The sequence below is a fragment of the Diorhabda sublineata genome, chromosome 10, assembly GCF_026230105.1.
Source record: "Diorhabda sublineata isolate icDioSubl1.1 chromosome 10, icDioSubl1.1, whole genome shotgun sequence".
In the NCBI taxonomy this organism is placed as follows: Eukaryota; Metazoa; Arthropoda; class Insecta; order Coleoptera; family Chrysomelidae; genus Diorhabda; species Diorhabda sublineata.
Genome location: NC_079483.1, coordinates 12,026,201 through 12,045,391, shown reverse-complemented (window position 1 = coordinate 12,045,391; position 19,191 = coordinate 12,026,201). Strand labels below are relative to the sequence as shown.

Sequence of the window (19,191 nt, the reverse complement as noted above, 5' to 3'; positions counted from 1 at the left end):
AGGAAATGGTCGATTAAAGTAAAACTTTCTATGTTTATGGAGTCTAGAACATTTCATAATGTTTTATTTCATACTCTTTCATATTTTTTCAACTTTATCTTAAAAAAAAATATTTTATTAACTTATAAAGCACACTGTTAATTCATATACCCAACACAGGAAATCAGTAAAGTAGTTACAAAAACTGTAAGTTGTTGATCTAGTCAATTGATTCAAACTGCAGGATCACCATTAAATTTATGATAATTTGATCTTAATTTTGTTAACTAAACTATTACAGAATGGTAAAGTTACTTTACAGAGCAATATAACATTTTACACACTTGAACTGACAAAATAATGTAGCATTTAACAGCAGTATGGAAAAAATTAATTTTTCAAGATAATTGTTACATAAAAATGTGACAATACAGACACCCATTTGCGACTGTTTATAAAGTAATCAAATATATTGCAGTTTTATTATCAAAAAAATATTAGATGTTTCGAAAATTGTCATAAAGATTAAGTGTCAATAAATAATATACAGTCCAATCTTACAAGAATTTTTAACCAGGGTTTCCCCATACATAGACCGTATATATTAACAAACTGTATATTTAGAGGCCAGATTTCTTACCATTTTTAAGTTTTGTTATTGATTATCCTTTTATTCAAAAATTTGTAAATAACGACTACTAACCAACAGTCTTCTTTTTTACGTAATTATATTTTCGATCAAATTTCAAAATGTAGATTTATAAACGTTTTTTAGGAAGAAAGAAAACAAATTACATGGCTACATCTTCAGCACATGTATAAAAGTATAAAAAGTTAGCAACATTGCGCGAAAATCTTAGCCAATAAAATTATAAACTACTTTCAAAGTAGACTATAATACAAAAAGTTAAAAAAATCAACTTAATTTTAATATTATGTTCATTATTCAAATATCGATTATTTTATGAAAAAATATTGATACTACAGATATCGATTGTTACGTCACTTGCTGTCAAATATGATATAGGTTAGGTCGGTGTCAATTTTTTATTCATGAAAGTAAATCGTGCTGGTAACGACAAACCATGGGTGATGAAATAAAAACTGTAGTTGAAAATGGTGATGAGGCACCGAAGTCGGCGAAACAACTTGCCAAAGAAGCCGCCAAACAAGCAAAATTAGACAAACTAAAACAGAAATTAGAAAAGCAACAAAAAGCAGTTCCAAAAAAGGATAAAGAAGAGGTGAGTGGTTTTAATTTAACATATGTTCATTTTAAAAATCTTTTTTATATAGGTATTAATAACTGAACAGTTATTGCGAATTTAGTAAATATACAATTCATGTATGAATCATTGTAACTATTACTAAAATTATTCAAGGTTTGTACAATATCAAGAAATATTAAATAATTTTATATGTTTTTAGGCGGTTCTATAGTTTTTTTTAATACAATAATCAGTACAATTAATTTTATGTGTACTTTATTAGAAACATAATTTAATGCTTGATATAGTTCAACATAATGTTCTTTGAATATTAGGCATTGAATATAAAGAATTAGCAAATTCAATTGAGTAATATAATACTATTCATTTGGCATTTGGAAAAAACAAATATTAATGTGTTTTGTTTGTATTGCATATATTTAAGGTAAACTTGCAAATTATTTACTTACTGTATTATAAACTTGATAGTATTCCATTTGGTGCTTACATTTTATCATTCTCTGTTTCAATTATATGTCATAATTAACTGCTTTCATTCCTTCTTGCAAGGGGTCCTCGATATCTCTCATTTATAGAGATGTTTAGCTCTGTCGTCAAAGTGATTTCTTCAACAAAAAAATTCTACTGAAATTCTTTGTTTCGACATATCTTTAATATAAGTTCACAAACAATTCCATTTTTTTAAAAACTTTGTCTTTTCCCAGTTTCTTGTATTACTTAAGTATCTAAGTATAGGTGTATATTGAAGCAGGAAAATTGCTCCTTAAAAACTTCAATTATTTTCAGTCAATACATTTTCTCACTAACAGTGACATTAAAATATAGTGGCATTAATTTGCCATTATTTGAATAATTTTGGATTTAGTGGATTAAAAACATAATTTTGGAATCATCATTTTTAGAAAAGAGAAAAGAAGAAGGAAGTGAAGGAAGCGGCAACTTATGATATTCCTACTCCAGAGGGAGATAAGAAAGATACTACTAGTGCACTACCTGATGCATACAGTCCAAAATTTGTTGAAGCTGCTTGGTATAGTTGGTGGGAAAAACAAAACTTTTTTAAGCCAGAATATGGAGTAATATTTTAAAGAATATTTTAATGTTTATAATTCTATTAATTCTATTTTAGAGAAAATCTTTGAAAGATGCCAATGAAAATGGAAAATTTGTTATTATTATTCCTCCTCCAAATGTAACTGGATCTTTACATTTAGGGCATGCCCTTACTAATTCAATACAAGATTGCTTGGTAAGATGGTAAGTATTGTTTGAAATTATGAAATCGTCAGATTAGATATAAATATACAATACTAAAACTTTTAACAGTTTTTTTTTGTATAAATAAATAGAACATTTACAAAACCAAATATTTTGTCTTAAGAATGTATATAGAAATGGAATTAAGAAGTGGCCTAAATTGTTTTACCAAACATATGAGCATTTTCTTTATATTACTTCATGTAAAGCTAATATTTCTTTCTGTCCACACAAACTTTTTTTTATTTCTTGGCATTTTTATCACTTGTTGAGCCATCCAGGGTGAGGATTGTCATTCTGTGAAGAGCTTGTACTACACATTTTATTTTACTCATTATAGATTTGTCACTTGCCATAGTGTACAGTTTGGTGCTATAAATTTGTAGTCTTTAACTGATTTTTCTTCCATTGTAATATTAATAACTAAGAAGAACCTGAATCTGACTGTTCAGTTGTTTCAATTAGTGACTCTGAATAAGGAAGAGGGTATGAAAATCCATTGGAGTCTATTACCGTTTTTTGAAAAAATGTAATTCAATCATTTTGCCTTTGTCACAACATGTAGCCAGACAAGTAGCTGTTTTTTTTTCTTCAGAACACGCTGGAAATCTGGTTTAAAAATACACTCCCCAACAAAATTAATGCATATTTTGTTATCTGACAAGTAAATCTTAATACAGAAGAATGTACTGCAGCAACATACCACAAGTCCAAGTGGTACTAAGATTATCCATAGTACAATCATCAATTTCTAGAGTATTAAAAGGGAAGAAATAAAAGAAGACCAGGTCAACATTTTGGATGTGTAACTGATGCAAATCACCATAAATGGTTGGACTTCAATTGCTATAAGACAAAGGTCTGTTATGTATTATAGTTAAGTGGGTGCATTAATGACAAACAGTCAAGATATAGATTGGGTAGGACTGTACACATATCTAGGAACCACAGTAAATGTGAAATGGAACCAGGCATCAGAAATACGATCACATATAGAAAGAGCTCTAGTTACATTTAACAACAGGAAAAAAAAATACCAGCAAAGATATTTCTTTACAACTAAAATTAAGACTAGTCAGGTGCTACATATTTTCGGTTTTATTCTATGGTGTAGTGGTTGGACCACAACCGAGGCTACTTTGAAAAGATTAGAATCTTTTGACATGTAGATCTTCTTAGATATCAGCGTATTTTGAAAATATTGTGGACGAAACACATCACCAACATGGAAGTTATGCAGAGACTAGGGAAAGTGTAGAAAGTCCCACTTCACTTCACCAAGATAAGAGGATGGGGCATGCTGGTGAATAACAGACCAGTTTGCAGGCAAATTGTCAAGGAGGTCAAGGATCACACCAAGCTGTAGTGCCATCTAGTAAGGTAAGGTACTTCACAAATATTTTGTTTGGAGCTATCAACAAGAAATATGCAATGAATTATAAGGAGATGACTTATGGTTTAGAGTGCCTGCAAGTGGACCTCAACCAACCCCAGCAAATTGATGAGGATGACTATAATTTAATAAGAGATTATTTGGACTGACAAGAACAAAAGCTGTGAAATGTGATTTTCTCAAATGAATCTAGACTTTTTAAAAGCTTGACATTTATTAGTGCACATAAGTTATTGTGTTGAATCAGTAATAATATGGGACAGTATTAATATGGAGATTGTCTTGATACTCAGCGCTTATTAATCTATTAAAACTATAATTGTACCTTTCACTGCCTTGGTAAAATATTTCCTCATAACAATTCTCTACAGCAAATCACAAGATTCGTCCAAAGTTACATTCAAGAGATTGAAACCTAATGGTATGCCAGTTAATAGCCCTGACCTTAATCTGATAGAGCCACTTTGGGATGTAATTGATAGTCACTCATGGGCTTGATTGAAACCGCCTCATAGTTTACATGAAAGTCATCAATATATAGAATGCTCTTGACTAAATTTATTGTCAGATGAGGAAATATACCTTATGAAAATAGGCTCATCGTTTTTTGAATGTCTTATAAAAGCCTCTATATTTCATACTACATTAAATAATACCTTCATTTTATATTTGTGGATGTTTTGGTTCCATCTTCCTACAGTACTTTTTTTCTCCAATTCATTGTAAGATTTTTAAGTTAAAAAAATTGAAATTATACACTACTTTTTGTCTAGGAGTGTAGTTATTATAAGACCATTAAATGAAAATAATTTAGAGAATTTATTCTCGTTTTTTTAATATTTAAATATTTAACCAAGACATCACAAATTTAAGTAATGTAGCCTTAATTTATGAAATTCAAAAAAACAAATTTGTAGGCATAGAATGAAAGGTGACATAACATTATGGAATCCAGGTTGTGATCATGCTGGAATAGCAACACAAGTAGTTGTGGAGAAGAAATTATGGAGAGAAGAGAAAAAAACGCGACATGATATTGGTAGAGATAATTTCATTCAAAACGTGTGGAAATGGAAAAATGAGTAAGCTACTGATTATAATTTATTTAGTTTAACTTTTGATCCTGCTAGGCATTTATATTATTTGCAGAAACAGAATTTGTGGGTATATATACTCTATGTAGGTGACAAAAAAGTATAAGAGCAAAATTTTATTGTCATTATGTTATAAAATATATCTAATACATCAGTTACATATGATCATTGATTTCATCTAGTTAATAAGTCTCATATTTTTTAGAAAAGGAGTGCGCATTTACCATCAGTTGAAAAAAATGGGCTCATCTTATGATTGGGATAGAGCTGCATTCACAATGGATCCCAAATTATGCAAGGCTGTAACTGAGGCTTTTGTGAGACTACATGAAGATGGGACAATTTACAGATCTAATAGATTAGTCAACTGGTCGTGTACATTGAAGTCTGCAATATCAGATATTGAGGTGGGCAATCAATGTTTTTGTCAATACATCATTGTATAAATTCTTACAGTTAATAACATAGCATTAGAGTTCGTATAGGTACTTTTATGTCTTTGGTTATTTTGAAGGTTTGTTGATGCATTTTTTAAATCTTTTTTCTGTTTGAAGTTCTGATACATGTAGTAAGGTACTTATGTGGTTAATAAATATTTTATGGGGATTCCTCTTCTGTTTTAACTTTTTATATACAACTTTTGGATTTCATAGAACTCGATATACAAAAGGCAAAGTATTTCAAACTAACTTTTCTGGATAATGGCTGTTCAATTTTATAATATTTTTGTGTCTAGCTATGGGCAACACCTCAATCCTTTTTTGTAGTGTTAAAACCCCATATTGTCTTTTATTTTCTTCAAATAAATAACACACATTGTTACAAATCATAATAAATCAATTAAACTTTCAGAATTCTAAGGTAGGTGGAATCTCTAAAAGTTATTTCTCTAATTAAATGAACTACAACCCGATTTTTCTCTTTAAGTTTGTCAAGAGCAATAGCATTTCTTTATAGAAAGCTTGATGCCATACATCCAGGTAGGTTTGATTGTTTAAAGAAAAGGAGATGGTTTTCGAGTATTAATTTGGAAGCTATACCAAATAAGTTGTGATATTTGGATACTGTTTAGATAAAAAGTTAGACAATGCTATTTTCTTGGGTAGATTTTGGATTTTCTTGGGAAAGCATATACTAATAATTTTCATTCAAAATTTCCATAGCACAGCAATAATATGAATATTTTAAGAAATATTAATAATTCTCTTGACTTTTTAGGTGGACAAAACTGAGCTTCCCGGCCGAACATTCCTTTCTGTTCCTGGTTATGATGAGAAAATTGAATTTGGTGTTTTAGTACATTTTGCATATCAGGTAGAAGGTTCTGACGAAAGATTGATCGTAGCCACAACTCGTGTGGAAACTATGTTGGGAGATACTGCAGTAGCTGTCCATCCTGATGATGATAGGTACTATAATTATATATAAGAAATATGTAAATTACGTCACCATAAATAAATATAGGTGGAATGCTGTTGTATTTGAATAAAGCTGAAATTATTACTGACATTTATTTCATTCTAAAATTCCAAATAATAAAAAATTTATACATTTTAGATATACACATTTGCATGGAAAATACGTGATTCACCCATTCTGTGATAGAAAAATACCAATTATAGTCGATGATTTTGTTGAACTAGGTTTCGGCACTGGAGCTGTTAAAATTACGCCTGCCCATGATGCAAATGACTATGAAATAGGAAAAAAGCACAATTTACCTTTTATTACTATTTTTGATGATGCAGGAGTTATTGTAGGAGGTTATGGAAAGTTTACTGTAAGTATTATCTATTTATCATACACAAAAATTGTTTCTACCTGTCCTTTACAAACTTTGAAACCATCTAACTGTTGTGCCTCAAAGAGATTTCATTAGAAAGATATTCATGCAAACCTGGTTTTAGAACATTTTAGGCATATCCAGTATATTCATGTAGTTGATTTATGACTTTTTTAGACATTTTCACTAAAATCAAGTCTTGAGTTCAAAATGTGCTGAAAGTTTTTCGTGTTTTAAAAATCAATTTAAAAAAATTAGTTTATTAATTTAATCAATCAAAACAGCTAGAATACAATTTTTGAGTGTGGTAAAAAAGCTGAATGAATTGTTAGATTTACTTAGCTGCACAAATTTCAATTTGTATGTCTTACACTCTAATACTGAAGAAATAAAAGTAAGAATTGAAATTGCTTGCAGTACATTTTATAAAATGAAAAACTTCTTTTGATGAGAAACTTGAATAACGAATTGAAAAAGAGAATGATGAAATGTTATATATACTCGATCCTTCTTTATGGAATGGAGGTAGCTACTTTAAACAAAGTAATAATGAAAAAACTGGAAGCCTTTGAAATATTGAGAAGAATATTATGAATATCATGGACAGATAGAAGAAGTTTTATGCAAATTGGCAATACAATGAGAATTATTGACTACCATAAAAGCCCGCAAATTAGAGTACTTTGGTCATGTAATGAGAGAATGATATGAATTTCATAGATTGATTATGCAAGGAAAGAGAGGTATAGGACGACAAATAATATAATGGCTGCGAAACTTATTGGAATAATTTAACTGCACATCAAACCAATTGTTTAGAGCAGCTTTGAATAAAATACAAATAGTCATGATCGTCGCTAACCTTCGTCTGAAGAAGATACTCTAATTTTTTCAGCCAAGCAAGGACTGTATGCTTCTATAGCCACTTTAATGAGAGTGTGTTTGTAGTAACTGTTGTGAAAGTTGAAGAAGTTCTAAACAAGGCTAACAAATGTCTATAGAATAAGGTAGTAACTGTGAAGAGTGTTGTGAAGGGTTATGATTGATTTAAAAGGAGTAAAATAAGTTTGTTGGAAGTAGGAACCACAGGGATGTTTTTCAACATTAAAAATAGAGTTAAATGTGCAAAAAGTGGAGATACCTGTTTGTCAAAATAGGTGATTGGACTACCGAAACGTTACGAAATGATGTAAAACCTAAAAATGGGCCATTGACTGTAGGCGTATACTAATATTGTTTAGAAGAAACTCGTACACTTTAGTGGACTGGAATAGTTTATTTTTTAATATAAAATACTTCACTGATGATTTGTAGTAAACTGAACATTTATTTTAAGCGCTGTTGGCGCTTTTACCAATAATGTTCAATATACAATGACTTCTTAATGACAATCCGCCATGGATTTAGTCCCTTAAAAGAATACATGAAGCAGAGGCAGTACTCTAAAGAAGTGGTTAGTAGACGACAATTTCAAAATTTCATATATCCAATAGACCTTTTCCACTCTTTGAAACCATCTGGGATGACAAAACACATATCAACATCAACCAAATGCCGTTTGCTTTTAAGTTTTTCTTATCATAGAAGAGTGAGTTGTTTCCTTCTTTTCAGTTGAATAATTCATTAACGAAATTGAATTTACTAAGATTAGTGGATAGAAACTAATCAAATCCCTTATGGACTCAATTCAATATATGTATTTTGAGGATTATATAGTTTGCTGTAGTATTATTAGTGGAAATGTCAGCTACATTTCCACTAATAATTTACTAAAATTCATCAGAAATAATACAGCGATCAGTGAATTTGAATACTTCAAATTATATTTTTACAGGGAATGAAGCGGTTTCATGCAAGAAAAGAAATTGTGAAATCTTTAACGGAACTAGGTCTCTACATTGAAACTAAAAACAATCCTATGGTAGTACCAATTTGCAGCCGTAGCAAAGATGTTGTGGAACCTATGCTGAAACCTCAATGGTAAGGAGTAAAATTCCAAGACTAGTAGAAATAATAAATCAGCCAAGTTATGTATTATGAGCAACAAAAACAACTATAATATATGTGTTGGAAAGTAGTTTCATGTATTTTTCGTAGGTATGTAAGATGTGGAGAAATGGCTCAAAATGCTATAAAAGCAGTAAATGATGGAGACTTGAAAATAATACCAGAAATGCATGTCAAAACATGGCATCATTGGATGGACGGTATTCGGGACTGGTGTATTTCTAGACAGCTATGGTGGGGTCATAGAATTCCTGCCTATTTTGTTACTATAAAAAGCAAACCTGGCCATAAATTACAACCAGGTGTAAGTATTACTGAATATTATAAAACAAAGCTCTCCGCCACATAGGTATTTAATTTGTCGATTTGTCAAGTTTATTAATTATCCTCTAGTATTAGTTTTTCTATAATTTTTGAAAGACAGATAAAAATTTTTACGTTTCCACTACTTTAAGTCTTTATCAAAATATTTTGATTTATAATTCATAAACCTTAACTTCTACTATAGCTTGCTCTGTTATAAAAATATCTAGGAATTCACCCTCGAAGTGAAAGTAAGCCAATTTTATAATATATCTTCAAATACACATATTTTACACTTGGTTTGATTTTTTAATGAAGAAGTTGAGGTTTATGAATTATAATTCACATTGTATATGTATGCTCTAATTTTTAAATTGGTTGAATACTCATGATTATGTAAAACTATTTATAAATATATATAAATTTCTTATTTCTTAGACCTTTTTTATATTGTTGATATTAGGTCTCTATCAATTAAAATTTCATTTAAAATCATACAATATTGACGCTTCAACTACTTTCAATTTTTATGACAATATGATTTTGACAATGACAATTTGGGAACTTTATTAACCAATATCACCTACATCCAAATAGAAATCTTTTTTAACAAGAAACAAATTATTCTTAGTTTTATTAAAATATAAAAAATAGAACTATTAATTTCCCTTGAATTATATAGGTCTTTTTTTATCATAGATAGGTTTCTCGTTTTTAAGTATGAACAATTTTAAAAATTCTCTTTTCCGTGTATTCGATTCCGTTTCAAGAATTTTCGATTCTTTATAATTTAATGTATGTTTTTTTGATATTTCGAGGTTCATCAATGCAATTTCATTTTTTTTATCGTATTGCAGACCCTTTAGTCTATTTTGTATATAGTGCAAATATCTCAGTTAAGTGTTATCAACTTGAATACATTAGTAATCTTGAGCATTTCAGGCATATATTTTATGCTATATACTTAGATGAAGATGAATATCTTAGCTCATAAGATATAATAGCTCATAATAAAATGCAAACCTATGGTATTTCTTGTCCATCTTTATTTCCAATTAAAGCCTCTACAGAATAGAATTATTCAATTAATAGCTTTATTTAGATGATAGTCTACAGTTATTACCTCTTGATTTTCTCTTTCTGTCACTATTCTTAGTAGAATTAAGGAAATAATATTTTTTATATCGATAAGTTTCTCTAATCGGTTTTTTTAATAACCTATGTGGATTTTCTTCTTTTGTATTTTATTACTAATTGTCAAACAGAGAACTTTTTGCTCTTGGAAAGGTAATAAATGTAGTGACAAGGGCTGAAGGTAGAGATAATATTTCTTGTTTAACATAGATTTTGATTTAGTTTATTTTTAGGCAGAGGATGGTGAATTTTGGGTATCTGGTAGAACAAAGGAAGAAGCATTGTCGAAAGCTACCAAGAAATTTAATACAACAGAAGATGATTTGATATTAACACAGGATGAAGACGTGTTGGACACTTGGTTTTCTTCAGCATTATTCCCGTTCTCTGTTTTCGGATGGCCTGATGATACTGAAGATCTCAAAGTATTTTATCCAACATCTTTGTTAGAAACTGGTCATGACATTTTATTTTTCTGGGTCGCTAGGATGGTCTTTATGGGTCAAAAATTATTAGGAAAACTTCCATTCAAGTATGTATTAACAGCTAATTTTTGATTTAAAAACATGTATGAACATGGAAATTACTGCTGTTATTCTATTTTCTGTATTACCTTTTCTTAAATTTTAATGGAAGTGTACTTTCCGTAATAGAAATGTGATTAGGTCCCAATAGATAGCAGTGAGAACTAGCAAAGTCGAACCAATTTTGCTGGAGAATTTGTTGTTGCCAAAGAAATAATTTTGTTGCTCCAGACGATATCTCAATATCGACTTAATTTTGAAATTTTGAAAATATATTTTTAAGGAATTGGCTGAAACAATAAAATAAGTAATAGTCACAAATTTTTCTCTTATATAGTGATTTGATGTTGTATTTGCAAAATTTTTGCTCATAAATAAATTTATCATTGGCGTTATTTTTAAATATATAATAAAATAAATCAACAAATTAATTCTTTGGCCACGAATTATTAATAAATTCTCCAACAAAGTAATTTTATATTGTTGACTTCTCACTGCTAATTTTTTATGCCTACTGTAACTTCTAGATGCTTATTGCTATTATAAATGCTTGCCATCTTTTCCACTGCATATTTATATCATGGAATGAGTACATCTTCAAACTTGGAATTTTTTCCTCAAATTGAAATCTAAAATTATAAGTTCTGACATTGTTAGCAATGGAAACATTGTCTTCGTCCAAACAACTTGACAATGCAATATCAAAACAAATATTTCATTTCCACAACCCCCTTAAATAAAAAGTATTGTTATTTCAATCCTTTATTTTTTTTCTATTTTAGAGAAGTGTATTTACATCCCATTGTCCGAGATGCTCATGGAAGAAAAATGAGCAAATCTTTGGGTAATGTCATAGATCCAATGGACGTTATAACTGGAATATCTTTGGAAGCTCTGAATAGTCAATTATATGAGAGTAATTTAGATATCAAAGAAATAGAGAAGGCCAAACAGGGACAAAAGCAAGATTATCCTGATGGAATTCCAGAATGTGGTACTGACGCTCTTAGATTTGCTCTTTGTGCAATGTGCTCTGGCAGGGATATCAATTTGGATATTTTACGTGTTCAGGGATATCGATTTTTTTGTAATAAGATCTGGAATGCAACAAGGTAACGCAATGTTTAGTACCTTCAATAATATATCAATATTTTATCATATTTAATTTTTTAAAGTTACTTTTTTTTACAAATTGTTAATATATTCCTAAATGAATTATGCATAGTTGATTCTGTAATTGAAAAAAATTGCCAATTTGTCAGACAAATTGCCAAAAAGAAAGTGAAATATCTAAATCTTCCAAAAAGTGGAAAACCGAGAATTCCCACGGAAAAAACAGCATAAAAACTGGTAAGAAGAGTTTTGTGAGTGAGAGAGTCATTGTTATGGATGATGAAAAATACTTCACACTTGCCAATTCGGAAATCGTAGAATATAGAACAATATTTTTCAATCAACTAATTCACATTTCACAGTTATGTTCTCCCTAACTATTCCCATTGCTGTGAAATTTGTCTATGTGCATACATTAACTTCGCCGGTGTAAAAAGTAATCAAAATATAAGAAAAACGTAAACCAGGATATTATTTGTGAAAAATTTAAACACAACACTTTTCCCAATCTGTTCACTTTCTATAGTCTTTCTTGGTTTTTTCTTCCTTGATAATTCATTCATGCACAATTCTTATTTCGCCATCATATTCGGTAGAGTTATGTATATGCCTTCCGGAAGAATCTGAAAACCATTCATATCATATCGGCTTCCTCTAACAGTTCAGTGGTAAAAAAATCAGAGCTGTAAATAGTCCGATAGGTGGCCAAGGGCTCGTTAACGACCCAGAGAACACACACGGTCAAAACACGTACATACTACTTAAATAAAATAAAATGAAGACATATATCATAGGAACAGCTAATAAACGTACATACTACTTAAATAAAATAAAATGAAGACGTATATCACAGGAACAGCTAATAAATATATGAATACTAATATATGAAAAACCAATGACACAGAAGCTACTTAATAATAAAATTTTGAACTGCACTCCCAGGGGTCCACTGGAAGCTCTACAATAGGAGTGTACTTTAATGTGCTTAGTTAGATCTGATTTTTTGACGAGTTTGTGATATGGTGTACATGTATTAACTGAAACTAGTAATTAGTATTTTAAAAGTGGCTTACGAGGAGAAACATATTTGGGAACTTCTGTTTAGATGGATGTACTTTTAATGTCGTCTGCAAATCACATTGCGTAATGGAATCATTTCTACTCTGGGGGGTCATTAACGGCCCGTTTGGGTTTTAATGGGCTAAGTTATATTATAAAAACAATATAATATATTCGACGCATAAAATTTTGTTCACTAGGTCTGACTAGGCATAAAAGACGTGTTCAGCTTTTCTTCACTTGATATCTATCATAAATAATTCCTCACTCTTTTCAAGCAAGAAAAGCTTTAGTGTACTGTATTTTAATTTTTATTAAATCACTTTTGTTTCTGTAAAAATCTCAAAACTCGTCTTCTTCGTGTAAACAATAAAAAAAATTTTTGGCGCCCTAGGCTTCATCCTACTTAGCCTGCTGATGAATCCATGACTGTCTAAAGTGTAAAATAATTTTTAAATTAGGCATAGAATAATGGTTGTTGTTTTTCAGATTTGCTTTGACCTACTTCTCTTCAGAATTTGATGCACCTTCTGATAATAAATTAATTGGAAACGAAAGTTTGATGGACTTATGGATGCTCAGTAGATTAGCCACTGCTATTACTGAGGCAAATCGTAATTTAACTGCCTATGAATTTGGTCATGTTACCACTGCAATTTATAATGTTTGGCTGTATGAGCTCTGTGATGTTTATTTGGTAAGTATTTGTTTAGTTTGAAATTGTTTTCAGTTATTTTCACCTAATGCTAAAAAAGTAATTACAAATTCGACATTCTAATGATAGTTTCTGATTTTTATTTACATGTAAGTAACATTGGTAGATTTTAGAATTCATTTCTATAATTCAGTTATAATGAGATTGCATTCAAAAACTCAAAACCAAGCAAAAACAATCTAGAGTTGAGAATGTATGGTTTTTAATAGAGAAAATGTGATGTCCTTTTAATATTGAATAATAAAAATTTTTAGGAAATATTAAAACCAGTATTTGCTAGTGATGATAATGAAGCCAAAAAAACTGCTCAAATAACACTTTATAGAGCATTGGAAATAGGATTGAGACTTTTATCTCCATTTATGCCATTTATTACTGAAGAATTGTATCAACGATTACCTAGACCAAAAGATGTAGTTGAGAAAATTCCAAGCATTTGTGTTGCCAGTTACCCAAGCGAAAAAGAATATTACAGATGGAAGAACGAGGATATAGAGGACGAAGTGTATTTTGTGCAAAAAGTAGCAAAAAGTATCAGGTCCGCTAGAAGCGATTATAATATTCCTAATAAGACAAAGACAGAAGGTATGCTCCGTATAATTTGCTAAAACTGCTTTATGAATTTAACTTTCAATGCAATTATAGAATAACATCTGATTATCTTTATCTATAATGAACTAATTCTTAATACATTTTGTTCATTATGCATCAATGATTAAGTCGCTAAGCTACATATATCAACTAGTATATGTTAGACATATCGCACTCCTATTTCAATAGTGCCATATCCCAAAAAAAAATTCAAATTGACATGTATAGTTTAAGATGATGTTTACAGGATTTAATGGTGCTATATCATCAGTACTAACAGATTCCGCGTAAGGCGCCAAATGTCACTAGTACAATGATTTACTCACGAGTGTATTCACCATAAACAGTGCCGTAAGCCAGAATGCTATCTCATTTTGTCGAGATATGTTCCAAATATGATACATTTTTAAAGTATTTTAACTACTAATATCCAACAAAATCATAGAAATTATTAGAAAGAATGTATTTTACTTAAACTAGTCCTTTCTAAAGTCCTACAGGCAAGAATGTAGAAAAAAAAAATGGCTCAGGTATAGCATGATTGGGAACCAAAATTACTTTGTTGTTAAATTTTTCGTGATTTGAAGGTGTCTAAAGAACCAACTATTGTAAATATCTCTTGTAAAATATTGAGACCAGAAATTATTGTGTAGTGAATAAACATATTCAGGGCCACCAAATGAACTGTCACATTCGACATTTCCGATAGCTCTTTCTACACTAGTGTCTCCAGTAGCAAATTCAAATACAAAATCTTCAATTGACCATTTTATTCAAGTAAAACATCAAAGAAGCAAATGTTTTCAGTTAAAATTATGTTGTAACTCTATATTAATTGTCATACCTTATTATAAAACGCACAATTCTAGTAACTGGATTCGTTATAAATTTTCAAAGTAGTGTACACTAGAGGAGGACTGACAAAAACTACATTCCAATTCCCAAAATTGACTTGTCTCTATTTTTTGTTGTTAAAATAAGCTCAGTACTTGATGATGAAATAATTTTAAAGGGACATATGTAAAAATTAATAAAATATTATCTTTGTCTCATACATTAATGTAGTAATATTTATTAGGACAATATTTATTATTTTCAGCTTATATTCAGTGTAACGACGAAATGACTGCAGAAATTATGTTGAATTATGAATCGGCACTTCAGACTTTGGCTTTCTGTTCAAAAATCGCTGTTAACGAAACAGCACCTGACGGTTGCACTATTCTAACTATTTCGGACAAATGTGAGGTGAACTTACTGCTTAAAGGATTAATCGATCCGCCTAAAGAAATTGCAAAAATTCGAAAGAAATTAGATTTCTTACAATCAACTCGAGAACGATTGAATACAGCAAAAGACGCCTCAGATTATGAATCTAAAGTGCCTCTAGAAGTTAGGCAGTTAAATGAAGAGAAACTGATTCAGACCAGTGCAGAGATAAGTAGATTGGAAGCTGCTCTCAGTTCGTTGAGAATTATGTAAAATCCAACTTTTTTATACTTTTTCTATGAAGCTTGTTGTAAATGTTGATTTAATTTATTTTAGAAGCATGTTGTTGCTAATTTAATACACAATCCAGTAAGATTACATGAATATCTACAGGAGAGGTGCCCAATTATATATCTTACTATCCAGTTATATTGGAATAAACATGTTCATTTTATGAACTTTAATTTTAAATTCTTTCTTATTGATATGAGAATGATTGGGATGTCACTAGCAAATACAATATTAATAGATACGGAAAAATACATCCTCAATGTAATTTTTACACAATTACTATTTATATTGTAAAAGCAATCTTTACATTACATTTAATTGGATTTTATATAAAGTGAATAACATCACACTATAGTCTTGGAAGAATTCACAAAATATATTATATTCTTCATTATCATGAGAAAAAATCTTGTAGATGCATTTTTTTATACCACAGAGAGGTTCTAGGTCGATACATTTCTGACATTTATATTTGTTCCTTTTTTTCTATTTTCCGAATTACTGGGAATCTAAAAGAAAAAGACCTTATTGTTCTTACCTCAGAAATTGAATTTCCTGAGACATTAGCTTTGATTTGATAACGTGAGAGTTTAATACTTTGATAACTGTCAGAATGAATCTATTTCACGTTTCCTCACATCTTTCAGTAACAAGTATTTCTATTTTAAAGAGGTTTGCACAAGATTAGATGGCATTTTTCGTGAAAGTTCGATTGGTAGATCTCTTTTTTTTTTAATCTTTCTACTCAAAATCATAGTAAAAACCTTTCCATGTTCATTTTTTGTTCTTTCCACAACTGAGAAGATTTGCTGATGAGATGGCCTTGATCAGAGAGGACCTTGCTATCATAAGTCTAATTCTCTCTATTCTGGAAAGTGAAGTTAATGCAAGTTACCAATTCTAACCATTTTATAAAGGCCGAGCTCTGTCATTGTAGACACAGATCCCGATTCAACTTTGACTGTTTCATTTTATTGTAAGATTGACAGTTCATTACTTACAAATGAATGTAACTTACTAATCATTATCTTCTAAATGTTGAACTTTCGTTGTAACCACAAATTCCTATTCAACAACTGTTTTATTTCTTGACCTTCAAATATGTTCTTGATAAATCTGTTGTGTCTAATGTGATAGTGGTTTACTTTTAATTTCCTTTCCATGGTTGTATTGGTTAAGTTCCTTTCTTCTGAAACTTTGTTTGTTTTTTTTATACCCAAAATTTTCACGTTTATTTTTCCATATCTGCATTTCCATAGTTTTTTACCTATTTCATATTCTTCTATTTACCTAACAAGCATCTAGCTGAATTTTTTGTGGGACTATAATTTGATATGTCTTTGCTCGCTTTAATGTCATATAATTGTACTATATAAACAACAGATCCGCCCTACTTGTCGAATTACTTTAATTTTATGTTAATACTTTCAGTGTTACCAAATGTTATTCAATATGTATTCGTTTCATTGGTCTTCCACATTGAATAAAACGGAATAATTGGTCCTGTCCATAATTTAAATTCATGATTTTTACGGGATTACATCAGTCATGTAACATTTTTTTAAGTTGGTGTGTATCTTGAAACATCATGATAATATTTGATTATGCAAGGCTTCATAAATTAAAGAAAATAATATTTGTTTCTAATCCAGACGGTAGCGGATCTATATATGAAGGGGGACAATTTTCCTCGAGAGGAGGAAACTGATTTTCTGAGTGAGGACAATTTTTGACTCGTTGGCGACAATTGTAACATTCTTATCGTTTTTAAATTTGCTCTATAAAAAAATATATGGAAATTTTAATTAGAAAATATACTGTTATTTTTCAGATATAACAATTAAAATTATAACATTACCATATAATTATACAATTTGATAAATTCTTAAAAATCGTTCCTCCCAAAATGCACTTTTATATTAAAATACTAATTGCTTAATCTTAAAGATTCGTCATTGATGTTAACGTGATTTTGCTGCTTATAAGGTAATTTTACAATAAAGGAAGCTCTATTGACTCAATATATGAAATAATTAGAATTGAAGTATACTATCAACTAATAATGATTCAATTTGACACTTCTTTTTTACTTGTTAATGATTTTGTGACATATCTCTCAGCGATCTTCCTAGAATCTCAACTTTTATACTGTTTGAACGTCACCAAATCACCACTAGGATTAACAAACTACGTAGTCGGTGTCCTTCGGAAACAATGACCATTATAAGTTTGCGGATTTTCTAGTTTTAAAAACGTGGCACCTTCAAATGGAATTTCGGCCATCTTGTTCTTTTCAATTACATTAACAGATGATTTACATCTATAGTAATTGATAAAAAATCTGAACTTATACGTTTTGGGTTGTCTTAGAATCGCTTCCGGCATAGAGCCAAGGTAGGCTTCATTGATCGATGATATCTGGCTATATATTTACTTTCTCCGGACGCTACGTATGAGGTTCACTGTACTTGGAAATTATTTTATTTAAAGAAAAGTTAGCTTCATCAGAAAAGAATATTTTCGATGGAAACTTCTCATCACGTCGCCTTATCATTTCTTCGCAAAACTGACATAGTCATATGATATACCTGATGTGGGCAGCATGATTTTCGCCCAATAAAACCATTGACAAATGTGATCATCCTACAAAGAGAAGTCATTATGTCATCAGAATCAATAAACGTGTGTTTTTCCTTGGTTTTTGTAACTAACGATTACATTTAAGTTTTTATATTGGTATTCTCGATCCGCTACTGAATTCAGAGAAGAAATTAGAGAAAAACTAAGTTTTTGGATTTGTTACAATAATAAATGATATGAGAGAAAGAAGACAACCATTTAAATAGGTTTGTTCTGACCTGCTAATCGGGTCCGTACTTGGAACGGTTATTGAAAGCGTTTAAATGATATTTTTTGTGCAATCTCCGGCTATGCACGGTTCTGGTAACAATACTTGCCATCAACCAAGTATCGAAAAGACCGCATCGGGAACGGTTCACGAATGATGTCAGTCGGTTGGAACACAAAACAGAATCTTTCGTATAAAAATAACTGCCCGGTTGGAACACGTGATCTCTATTGCGCAGAATCGTCACCATACAAAGGTCGGTCTTTTGATGGGTTGGAACAAATCTAATAATGGACTGTAGAACATTTTGTATGCTAAAATAAGGATTTAGTAAACTTATCTTAAATCAAATGATCTTATAATATTGGTTTGGCTGCTTCTCTTTCTAGAATCAATCGATTGATATTGAATGATAAAAAACTGAGTTTATGAAGCTTTTGTTACCCTGTCGATTTTAAAATTGCTGCTGGCAGCAAGTTACATGACGATATTTTTGTTATTTTATATATTAGTTGCTGTAATAATACTTAATATTTGTATATTCACCAATTTTTGCAGTTTTATATCTAAAAATCGTGAGATACTGTATTACAAATCAATACCAAAAATATAATCTTTATAGTTGCAAGAACGCTAAAATAAATATTTATCTACAGTAATAA

The 19,191-nt window shown here is 30.1% G+C and overlaps 3 protein-coding genes across 4 annotated transcripts in view; 2 read left to right on the top strand and 1 right to left on the bottom strand.

The window, feature by feature from the left end:
- Positions 1 to 1,002, bottom strand: part of LOC130449537 (uncharacterized) — a 9,933-nt gene extending 8,931 nt beyond the window's left edge. Inside the window, exon 1 of one of the 2 annotated variants that reach the window (XM_056787421.1) lies at positions 620 to 1,002. In XM_056787421.1, coding sequence (XP_056643399.1) covers positions 620 to 622 — 3 coding nt within the window. In that variant the 5' untranslated portion in view covers positions 623 to 1,002. The remainder of the gene's footprint in view (positions 1 to 619) is intronic. The other variant, XM_056787422.1, reaches the window with a different exon arrangement.
- LOC130449539 (STAGA complex 65 subunit gamma-like) overlaps positions 1 to 1,217 on the top strand; it is an 11,709-nt gene extending 10,492 nt beyond the window's left edge. Inside the window, exon 2 of the mRNA XM_056787426.1 lies at positions 1,007 to 1,217. The gene's annotated coding sequence lies outside the window, so the exon portion shown is untranslated. The remainder of the gene's footprint in view (positions 1 to 1,006) is intronic.
- LOC130449536 (valine--tRNA ligase) lies at positions 942 to 19,191 on the top strand. The gene is made up of 14 exons (XM_056787420.1): positions 942 to 1,223; positions 2,111 to 2,284; positions 2,338 to 2,465; positions 4,776 to 4,940; positions 5,158 to 5,359; positions 6,171 to 6,361; positions 6,510 to 6,732; positions 8,570 to 8,715; positions 8,833 to 9,046; positions 10,413 to 10,711; positions 11,486 to 11,815; positions 13,365 to 13,572; positions 13,845 to 14,175; positions 15,281 to 19,191. The coding sequence occupies exons 1-14, from the start codon at positions 1,065 to 1,067 to the stop codon at positions 15,661 to 15,663; spliced, it is 3,153 nt and encodes a 1,050-aa protein (XP_056643398.1). The 5' UTR covers positions 942 to 1,064; the 3' UTR covers positions 15,664 to 19,191.